At 31.4% G+C, this 12,462-nt stretch overlaps 1 protein-coding gene across 1 annotated transcript in view; it reads right to left on the minus strand.

Annotated features, from left to right (window-relative positions):
• Mitf (transcription factor Mitf) overlaps positions 1 to 12,462 on the minus strand; it is a 96,051-nt gene that overhangs the window by 69,218 nt on the left and 14,371 nt on the right. The window contains 2 exon segments of the mRNA XM_018460601.1: positions 2,704 to 3,108; positions 6,882 to 7,089. Of these exon segments, the coding sequence (XP_018316103.1) occupies positions 2,704 to 3,108; positions 6,882 to 7,089 (613 nt within the window).

Raw genomic sequence — 12,462 nt, forward strand, 5'->3', positions numbered from 1 at the left:
ATTTTCTTCAATAAATTATTAAAATTAAATATTAATTAATTATTAGGTATTAGTTAATGATTTCTTTTATTAATCTTATATTTTTAATTGTTTTTATTCATAAATTCAATACTTTCAAAGGAAATACGACAAAAAATACCCATAGGTACGATTTAGGCGACTGGTTGCCTAAATCGTACCTTTTGTAGCATGTTACAAAAAGGTTTATAACAAATTAATTTGTTATTGGTGGAAAGTTAAACATGTAATAATAAGCGTCCAAAACCTCAAGCTACAATTTCTAATGTTCATTCGCATATAAAACAGTGCCAAATGGAAAATATAATAAAAAATAGGTTAATAGGTTAAGTGGTACGCATTCGGCAACTTTCCCCTACCATCTAATTTGCTGCAGCAGCCAATCTTTTTTTTTCAATGTAGGAAAATCCCACCAATCCCGCCAAAAATCCCTTTAAGGATTTCTATTTTAAGGCGAAATGGAGCTTTTTACAAAATTTTATCAAAATCGGAAATAGTCGGTTTTAGGAACTTTATCCACAAATTAATATTTGATAATATTTTAAATTAATATATTTTATTCATGTACCTTAAAATGGACATTTCAAGATACAAAAATTGTTTTACATATATTTTAAAATTTGAAAGCGTTGAATGTATATTTGAAAATATAAAAATTGTTCTGTGTTATTTGTTTACTTATTCATAAATTGTGTTATTTTGACATTAATATTAAACGTTGAATATTAATTTAACGCAAAATATTCACAATCAAAATAATACGAATACAATCACATTATATAAACCGATTCCTTTCCACCCTACTATTTATAGGACAGCATCTAATATTTTTTCAAAATATTTCTTTAAGATTTTTCTTAGATCTTTTTAGGTTCTGTGTTGTATTTAATGGCAACATCGTCGGATCTATAATGAATGATAGCACTATGTATTTTGCTCTTAGACGACTCTTCAGAAATAAATTTTTTCAGTCACAAAATATTTATAGAAACGCTAAAATCTTGATATATTATTTATAAAGAGATAATTAGATGTCACTACAATGTATGAAATTCAAATAAAATATAAAATTGCGTATATATATTGCAATTGTGCAAAACTTGCCATTCTATAAATAGAAACTAGTCTAGTGTTCTATTAAGTGATAAGATTTTCGTACTACATAGACAAATTCAAGTGATGCGAGAGTGTAGATGCAATAGCATGTGGAGATGTGTTGGCAGCACACATCAATTATCAAAATATAGTATACTATTGTATATTTGAAAGTGTCACCAAAAAATCAAAAGGAAAAAGTCAGGAACTGATGATGATTGAAATTTAAAACATAAAAATTTTAACAAGGATCGATTTTAACAAATACAAAATGTCTTTTATTGTGTAGATTCTGTAAACGACAATGTCGTTATCATTATAATGATGTCCAGTTTTTTAATCACAATTATACTTGCACAACACTAATATAATGATAACTACATATTGATAACGATATGATCATTAAGGATTACAAAATCCAACTGTAGTCGAGAAATTATTCAAAGCGCGATATCACACGTTTCGCGAGATTACGCAAGAATCGACGATGTATTGGAGAATACTAGTGATTAATTATTAAACGAGTGAGAGAGTGAAGTTGCCGCCCGACGACACAGGATAACCGACGGATTACATAAGACCAGTTAGCGTTAATCGAAAACGTCGTACGTAGATTGGATGGAATGAACGGGAATGACTTATTGTTAGAAAAATAACTTTCCTCACGATGTCGCTTCGATGAGGCTTCTTGATGCGCACAGCTATGTCATTTTGGTTTTTTCGATCGAAACTCGCGCATTTCGAAATCGAAAATGGCCAATTATATTATTACTTCAATATAAAATCTATTTTCTCATACATTCTTTCATACACGGAAAAATGAATTATTATCTAAAATTTTAGCTAGATACAAATCTGAAAATAATTTTGTAATTATGTAATAATTAAAAAAAACTCAAAGATAATGCAATACTGCAGAGAATTTTGATATTTTATACAGTAACTAGCTTGAACGTCCTACACAATTATTCTAATAGTTGAATAAAATTATTTTCAGATCTGTACCTAGCTAAATTTTTAAATACTTTAGCGAAATATTCCTTCTATGTACTATCCCATTTTCATCTCTTATATCTCTTCTTTTTAGAATCTCAAATTAATCAAATTAATCTTCTAGCTTTTATGCAAATATTTTTATAATTCTTTTATAATTCTATAATTTTATCTAATCAATTTTATAATTCTTATCTCGCGCATCTCTACAAAAAAAAAACGATTTTACTGAAAGATCTAAAATTTTGCTAGATTCACACAGATCCGCAAATAACTTTGTTGAACTGTCAAAATAATTATGAAAACTAAAAAATGATGTGCAATGCTACAAAAAATATTAATATTCTAACGATCAGTTTGAGTTTCCAACAAAATTATTTCGACGGTCTAACAAAATTATTATTGGATCTATGTTTAACAAAAGTTAAGATCTTTCCACAAAATCGTACTTTCAGTGTATTAACTTTTGAATGAGGAAGAGATTGGATATTTTCGCTTGATAAAATATCATATCTTAGATATCTGATTTCTCGCATTTGAGAAACACTGCGTTATACTGTCCACGCAATCAACTCGCATACTACACACCACACGTACCTCGGAGTTACTGGTGGCGACGCTGGACAGACCTGGGGACATGGTGCCAGTGGTGATAGGGTCCGGGCTTGCCGAGACCACCGTCGGGTTACCAGGGTGATGCGGCAGCAGCGCGGGGGCGTGCGGATACGAGGCGAGATGAGGATGCTGCGGCTTCGGGTGATGCAGCTGCGGGCCGGGCGGTGCACTTTGCACCACCATTGGGACGGGTGGCGGCCCGGCGTCGACCGGTGTCCTGCCGCCGCCCTCGCTACCGGCGCTGCCGCTGACGACCGCATTGCCGGCACTGCCACCGCCGCCGCCGCCCTCACCGCCACGAAACGACTCGTGTAGATATTGGCGCACCTGGTTCTTCTGCTTTTGCACGACGTGATAGCGAGTCGGATTCTCTAACAGCGTGCGCACCTGAAGAAAATCGGCACGTCCGTGGTGCGTTAGCTCTTTATTTGCGGACGTGTCGCGTAGACAGTGATAATTAATCAGAGAATCAATTAAGCTCTCGTGCGCAAATCTGTACTGTTAATGTGCTTTGCTTACTATTAATGCTTTTTTTATTATCTATCTTTAGTTTTTCTGATTTAGCGAATGTGTTATTATATTGTATGGTCGCTAATGTAATGGAAAAATTTTAATTAGATGAATAAAAAAATAGAGGCACATTATTACTTTTCTTTTATAGATGATATCAATTTTTAAATAATTTCTAAATAAATGTTTTTAGTGCGAAATAAAATGTAAGAAAAATAAAACTGATATTAGTACTCAATCCGCGATATGTCTTTTCTTAGCTTATTATATATATTAATATAATATTCTTGTATGTAATATTATTTTAAATTATTCAAATATTATGATATCTAGAATGTAATTACAAATCTATATAATATTACGAAATACAATCACTTAAGATCACTTTAATATTATAGTGCTTCAGCAGAGTAAAAAAACTTATAAATAATCATTAAAGGTTCACAAAAACGCGTTTATCATATCATCCTCTTACTTGAAAAGTGATAATACAACTTAAAAAATGTGATTTTTTTAGTTATTACCATGAATAAGCTAAGTAAATATTACCCTTCTTCATCAAAAGTGAATTAATTTGATTTAATAAAAATTCATCTAAATCATTACAATTCAAAAAAGTAGTTTTTAATGGAACAAAAATGACAAAAATGACACTTGATCATGTAAAGAATATATTTTTTTTATTTGATAAATCAATAATTTTCTATTAAATTGAGAAACAATGTTCCCCTTTTTTATAGAAAACTTAATTTTTAAAGTTGTATTACTTTTGAAGTAAGGGTGCGATATCTGTAATAAGAAAAGGATTAAATTTAGAAATTATTCTCAATTACTCTCTATAAGATGTTTCGGCTTTAAACATCCATATCTCATGTGAAAATTCGATGACGAGATCATTATCGCAACTATGTTCAACCTTTCACGAATGCAGCAACCATATTGCGTGGAGCTAATTGCAAGGTAAACCATCTATGATTCTCGTGCCTTCTCCCTCTCGCATATCCTCTCACCATCTACTTAGGGAGGGGGAGGTTCTAACAGTATAGACATGGTGTACCGAATAGATCTATTAACGACGCTACAGAATTCGGCTCGCCTTACTGCGATATGGCAAACTACCGGAACCTCGGAACTATAAGGTATCGTTATCTTAGCCACGCCCGCCCTTCTGCATGTATATCTATATGCACGGAGCTTTAAGCGACGGAAACGCAAACAATGGTAACCGAATGCTTGACCCTACGCTACTTGGATAACAAGACTCTATCTGGGAAAACCCCCCAACGCGGAACTTCGGATACTTCGGTACTTACGCCAAGTTCTATTATAGCTTCAACGGACACCTCAGTTTTGACACAAAACATCAAATACAAGGAAAATCAAAGAAAGAAGCTAAGAATATGTCGACAAAAGATTGGGACTTTCAATCGTCATACTTTATCAAACTATACGTATTATACATATCGCGTCTCTGCAAGAAAAGTGACACAAGTAAAAAATTCAATAAACAAACAGATGACAACGAGCAATTAGGAATTGGCGCTGTATTTTTTAAAGCTTTTTTAAAGCAAAATTGCGCGATACACATTTTGCTTTAAAAAAGCTTTATTCTTCAGCAAAACAACATAAAAAATTTACAGTAAATTGAGGTCCATCTCGCAATCATTGTGAGGTGGTACTTGTAATAATTACTGTAATAATTTTTTATTGTTTTGCTACAGAAGGCTAAAAGATTAACCGAAACATGTACCAATTGTGTTCTTATTATTGAAATAAAGCCTGTTTAAAGCAAATTTACGTACCGTCTACAGCGCCAGTTGCCAATTGGCCGTTGTGATTTGTTTATTGAATTTATTATCTCAAGAATTTCGGTAATATCGTTACCCTTTCAAGTGAAAAATATGAAACTGTTCCTGAGAGGAAAAAGAAAATTACGTTTTTTTATTACTTACTACAGCATCATTATATAAGTTAACAAGAACCTAATTACAAATTACTTGTTTTAAGTTCTCTAGAAATAATGTAGATATTAATTTTGTTATTTTGGCAAAAATAGATTTATAAGTTTAGTTGTATGTTTAGATATTTATAGATATACTTCCTCTACATACATTTATTACTACAGAGATTAATATTGTTTATCTATTTTTATTTATTTCAAAAAAAATCATATTGGAAAACAATATAAATTTTTTCATAAGAAAACGATATTCCTCAAGCTCTATTGTTAAATTCGAAAAAAATCATCAGATTGATTTGAGAACATAAGATGAGACTTTGTGAACAGAGCATAAACATAAAAGAAGTGCATGCAAAGCTCTTTTAGAATCCATCAATTTTTTTTGTTGGGACCAAAAAACCATATTCAATGCAAATTAAAAAAAACTCGTTATTACTTTTAAAAACTATCCCTATTTTGATTTGTGTCATTTTTTTCTGGTGTCACTTTTTCTTGGGGAAATATTTAACATTAACTTCTATCCTTTTTCCTGATTGAAAGCCGATCTATAGAATACAATTCGCACATAATACGAAATTCGAAAAATTTCAATTTATGCCCCTTTTTTCTTGAGGAAAAGCGATATTATTCAATTTTTAATACATATGTATATATGTATAGACACATATATATGTATATGTACATATATATGTATATTATAAATTATGAACTAATGTGAAATAGATATACAATAATACGAGGGGCACTACTTATATTTTGAGCCTTGGCAACACTGAGTATTGTCAGGTGCCATCTGACGTTTCCACTAGAAAGTTTGACATTTTTGACCATAACCTTCTTCAGAACGTTTTGTTATTTGAGCGCGATTTGTATTGTTTACAGTCACTTGAAAATTGTGTCTCAGCGAAAAAATGGAATTAACTCGTGAAAATTTTCGTGCAATGATTTATTACGACTTTCGACGTGGATTATCAAGACAGGAGTGCATCGATCAACTTACTTCCACTTTTGGCGATAAAGCCCCATCCTTTGCCACTGTGAAACGCTGGTATAACGAATTTAATCGTGGTCACCGTTCGCTCACCGAAAGTCGTGAAGGTCGTCCAAAATCAGTTGTGTCAGAAAACATGATGCTGTGCAAAAACTAATAATGCAAGATCGTCATGTGACATACTGTGAGATTGAGACAACCTTAGGCATTAGTTCCACCAGCATATATAAAATATTGCATGATCATTTAGCCGTGAAAAAGGTTTGTTCTCGTTGGATCCCACATAATCTGACAAAATCTCAAAAAGATGCTCGTGTCGATTGGTGCAAACAAATGCTTAAGAAATACAAAAAGTGTATAGATCATAAAGGAGAATATTTTGAAAAACAATAAAGTCATTTTCAATGACAAATTACTGTTTTTTTATTATTAGGCTCAAAATATAAATAGTGCCCCTCGTATAGTATACACAATATACAACGTACTGTATATTACGTAGTAATTACTTGCGCAAAGGGAATGAGTAATCACGCAATTCATAATGTCCTGTAATGTAATAACGCTAGGAATTTATAATTTAATATAACAACGTGATATTGCGCAACGCAAAATAATTTTATCGTGTGCATGATTCGAGCTTCGCGCGAGCAATTTAGCATCGATCGTACAGATCGGATGATGTACGAAGGCGACGCATACTTGTAATACTTGCGGTGGAACATCCACACCGATAGTGGGCAACGGCGTAGGTGGCACTGGTCTGGGCGGTGCGGCAGCTGGCCTTTGCTGCTGCAAGCTCTGCCGGAATTCCGCCTGTCGCCTCTCTTGCTCCTGCAGCTGCTCCCGCATCAGCTGCAGCTTCAATTGCGTGCGCGACGTCGGCGTCGCTGTTTTGAACGTCGGCGGACTGAAAAAAGCCAATATTTCCTTCACGTAAGACTTTATCGAAGACTTCTTACTCCGGTGTACTTTTATCATTTATATCCACGCTAACTTACGCGCACGAAAGCAATCGTTTGTATCTTTGAAGAGACAACGAGCGTCATTCATTTTGCATTTATGTTAAAACCAGATATTGGAAACATGTTTTTTGTGTTGAATTTTTTACATATATCCATATATTAATTTAACATAATGTGATTGTGTTATCTGAATATTTTGTGTTTTGATATTTAACATTTCTTAATGTTAAAATAATATAATTTATGTAAATAACAAATAAAAAAAATAATAAATTAAGTAAACAAATAAAAAAAAGATAATGTATTTTAAAACGTAAAGTCTGAGATAAGTAAATAAAATTATGTATTAATTTAACCCTTCTCTGATGAATAATTTTTCAACTTTTCTCTACCGTGTTTTCCAAGATTTCCATTAAAAATGTAAAAACGCAAATGATACAATTTGTGCAAACAGTTGTTTGTCATTCGAAGAGTGAGATTTCTGAAGCGTTATAATAAAATTCGCATAAAAATATAAAAATTTTTATTGTTTAAAATTTTATTTAGATATTCAAATACTCATGCATTGACAGGATGTTAATTTTACTAAAAAAAATAACATGGTTTCATAATTTGTTTACAAATTGCGTCTGTTATATTTTTTATGCTAATTTTTTTACATGATATTTATGTTATTTTTTATATATTTATTTTATGTTAAATTAAGACAAAAAAATTGAGTGGATCGTTTGAGACACTGAATTGTTTTGAATTTAACATAAATTTTCAAACTGTGTAATGTAATTCAATTAATTCTCGTTTAATAATACAGTTAAATTACGTAAACAATTAAGATTTTTAGACGTATCTTTATAAAAATATCGCAAAGATTGCTGAATTACGAATAATTAATATATAAGATACCTGAGCCGAATAAGGTCCAGCACTAAATAAGTCCCACCTTTAAATTTATTACTTAAAAACGCGCTTTACGCCTGGAGCATATACTTAATGTTCCATTAGAAATAGATAAAAAAAAGTTAAGGAATTAGAATAGACAAAAACACGTTTGTTTAATGCAACAGAAACTTATGGCGAATTCGATTGGAAGCACTAGTGCGCACTGGTGCATATTAAAGCCGTTGTACACTGATTTAATTTGAGTATAAAAATGAAATACAAATATTTAAAATTATGAAATACATATTTTACCTAATAGTACAATAAAATATACTGAGTATTTCATGATTTGATCGATTTCTATGTTTATTTATAAACATTTCTTTACGTTATTTTATGTACAACGGCTTTAATTGCACTAGTGCGCAGTGAGTGCGTCCAATCGAATTCGCTATTAATAATATAAATTGGTATTATTCTTTAAATTATAGTATTATAACAATCATATAATCGTACATTAAAACATCTAACGTAAATAAACTTCTCAGTAAAACGAACATTATCCCGTTATCGTTTTAAGTCTTCTATCGAAGCAAGTTGACGAATTGTATCGAATCGTCTAGAATGAGACTCAATCATTTACGACGCTGCGCGTTTGTGTCGATAAACGCGAGAATATTCAGCGTTGTCAGCTGAGCATCGAGTCCCAAGTCCGAGGCGAGACCAATTAATCTCGTAGCGCAAACACGATTGAATCGAATTATCTTCGCATTTCTCTCTGACGGGAAGAAACCCAGTAAAGCCAATCGGCACAATTCGCGGCGACCAACTAGACAAGTCATTAATGAAGAGACGCGACAGGCAGATAATAGTCATCGCTTGTAATTACATCGCATCATCGTTTGAAATGTCAATCGACAGAATCGTTGGGAAAAAATGATGCTAAAAATCTGACGAATCTTACACGGTAAAAAAGCGATGTATATTTGTGTTGAAAACAGTTCACTCACGTTTTGTTAACTCCGTTTATGTTAAATTTTTTTAGCATATTCAAGTGTTAATTTAACATATAAGTGATCATATTATTTAAAGATTTTGTGTTAAATTGATATTCAACGTTTCTTATAGTAACAAAATAACATAAATAAGTAAGTGAATATATAACATAAAAATAATGTTTTAAAACGAAAATTTTAGGATAAATGAATGAAATACGTGTTAATTTAACATGTCATAAATGTTAATTATACTGAAAAATCAGTGAAATTCAAATAAGGCTATTGAGAGTAACAGTTAACAAGCGCAAAAATTAATAATCCGCATTTAAATATATTACCTAAAAAAATTGTTCGAACGTTTCGACTCACTTTAGAATCTTCCTCAACGAATATCATAATAGTCAATTATCCAAGCTTTGCTACTGGTCAGTCATTTATGGATTACTACGTTCAAAGTGAGAAAAGATCCTTACGATTAATGAGTAAGCTGAAGAAAGCTACTTTAACATTCAAATTTTTTATTGTGTTCTTAAATTCTTCAGAGCTAGATGAAATAAAAAGTAAAATATACCATGAGTTACATATATTTTCTTGAAATGAATTTGTGACGTTATTTTGTGTCTTGGTTTTTTTAATGAAACAACGATTTTATTATGGAATTAATTGTCTCAAAAATAAACTCGGGAGGATAATTATTTTCAACTAGCGATTTATTAATAATAAATCTCAAGATTTTTTCGTGAAATCTAGGATAAGAGAATAAAAAGCATCTGTCAATTATTCCTATAACAGTGCCCCTCTTTTGGGACAGTGGATGTGCTGACAAAAAATTGAGAAACTTGCCCGAAAATGTCGACTTATGAAACCAATCGAATTCTAGCTTACCATTATTATTTATTATAGTGATGTCTAAAAAAAATTGATTGAATCCCCTCTAAACTCAATCATAAATTGAATTCTCGGGTGAAAGGACTCAAAAATTTGTTTCACAATATCAATCATGTCCATGACATGAAACAGCCATGACAATATCTTCTAAAATACAGAGGCAAGAATATGGGTATTTTTTGTGTCGCTTCGATTTCTAAATCCTGAAGTACTAAGTCCGCCACAATGGGAGAAAGAGGGGAATCCATTAGAGTACCGAATTTTTATTGATAAAAACAATTGTCAAATGTAAAGTAAGTGGAGTTTAAAACTCTAATTGTACAGCCTTAATAAATTCATTCTTAGAAATCATACAATTTTCAAAATGGAGCCATTTTTTTAAAATACTCTCAATGGTCAAATCTGTAGATACGTTAGTAAATAGAGACTTTACGTATTCTAATGAAATTAAAATAAAATTAGATTCTATATATACGTTCTGTAATTTTTTACCAGCTGGAAACTATTCTCTACGTCTACGTTAATAAAAGATTTAGGGACATTATTAGCTGTAGTATTATGCAAGAAATTCGCTAATGTATAACGGATTGTTGATCGAAGAAATAATTAATCTAAACGGATAATTAGATTTATGCAATTTTGGTAACCCATACGCTCTTGGTAAGTTGCCAATGCTGCAGGAAATTTTCTTATATATCAAATCATCAAAAAAACTAAGCTTTTTCTACCTCATGAGCAATTCCCTTAGACTTTTTATGAGATTGTTAGTAGGATCCTTCTCATCTTTGGTATATGTATCTTGATTGTCAAACATTTGCGTTATGCATATCTTTTTTCACTATTAATCTGTAAAATAAATTCTCGGAATTTCGATTGTTTTTCTATAAATTTGTGCAATTGTGTTTCAAACTTCGACAATTTCCTCGCTCTCTATGATGAATTATTTGATTTCTAATTTGTTTTTTTGTGACATTACAATGCACACATTCGTTTTTGCAGTATTGCCTCATGCTAATATAAGGTCATTTACTAATAATAAAAACACACACACACACACTTTGGAACTGGTAATCCAGAAATGACTGACCAGTAGTAGAGCGTGGATAATTGACTATTATGATATTTACTGAGGAAGATATTCATCTTATGCTAAATGAACACAAAAATTTGACTGTTTAGGACATATGAAATGTGTTACATTCGACACAAATTTTCCAACAGTGTATAAATAATTTCCGTATATACCTATTTTAAATACACCGTAAATAAAATAAGCAAAATAAAATAATTATTAATGCAAGCTCTCTATTAACATAATGAATTGTAATATTAACCCTTAACTGACGTTGTAGAGAAACAATTAATCTTGCATCTTGGAAACATTTTTATTATACCTTTTTGATGTTTAGACTCTTATTTATCTATTTTTCATTGATCCTTATTTAAAACATTTTAATAGACATTTTGACAGACGTTGAAAAATTTGATTCAGTGGACCCATGACGAAAATTAAGGGTTAATGTAACATAATTATATAAAACAGATTAACGTGTTAAAGGAATTAAGATAAAAAAATAGATCCAATCTGTATTCAATAAGAACATTTTACTGCCTGTCACGTCTGTGAAAAGATTCTTGAAGTCGATTTGTTCACACAACTAGATAGGAACATTCTTTATTAATGTCTTCGATCGCCCTACCAAATGGTGTTAGAAAATTAATAGCGCTATGATTCGGACGTAAAGTCAAGTGATGGTATTACCGAGTTTTGGCAACGTTGCTATGATTCAACGATATTTGCGCAAAAAAAAAAACGCGAATTTCTCGAATTTGCGAATAGCAAAACCGCTACACACACACACACACACACACACACACACACACACGCAAAATAAAATAAAATATCATGTAAAGCGCATAATTTATTGCGAATCGAAAGTCAATAAAATAAAAACAGAATTTTCATTGAACTTGAACAAATTCCTAGGAAAACGTAGGCAGAATTTCGCGAATACATAAAACGAATCGTTGCAATCACATATTTCGCCTTTATTTTCATGATATCAGTGCGAATCAATCTTTTCGCTCACACACTATTAAAAACAAATATGTCATAGAGACGCATGCCAGGCGTCCATTTTATTACCACAGCTAAAAGACATTCCCAATTCGGGAACAAAGCCAAGGTCTGGTCGTAAGAAAGCCAAAATAGAGGGAGATTGTGCAATGCAAATCGAACATTATAGTTCCTGCCATTCGAAGTGATCTCTCTTTCTCGTTGTATCGCATTTATCGTATCGTAGATATAGACAATATATCCAATATATCCACATAAAAAAATGGAAATAAGGATAAAAATAAAAAACAAAATAGATCAACAATCAATATAGATAATTAACAATAATATAAATAACAATTATAAAGATAATTAATTTTGTAATTAATTATTAATTTATTTATGAAATATTGTATATATTGTAATTATAATTATTCAGATATCTGTACCGAGGTACAGTGTAAATACACTGTACATTAACAAGCTTTAAATAAAAA

This window comes from Mycetomoellerius zeteki, unplaced genomic scaffold (assembly GCF_001594055.1).
Source record: "Mycetomoellerius zeteki isolate Tzet28-1 unplaced genomic scaffold, Tzet1.0 scaffold95, whole genome shotgun sequence".
In the NCBI taxonomy this organism is placed as follows: Eukaryota; Metazoa; Arthropoda; class Insecta; order Hymenoptera; family Formicidae; genus Mycetomoellerius; species Mycetomoellerius zeteki.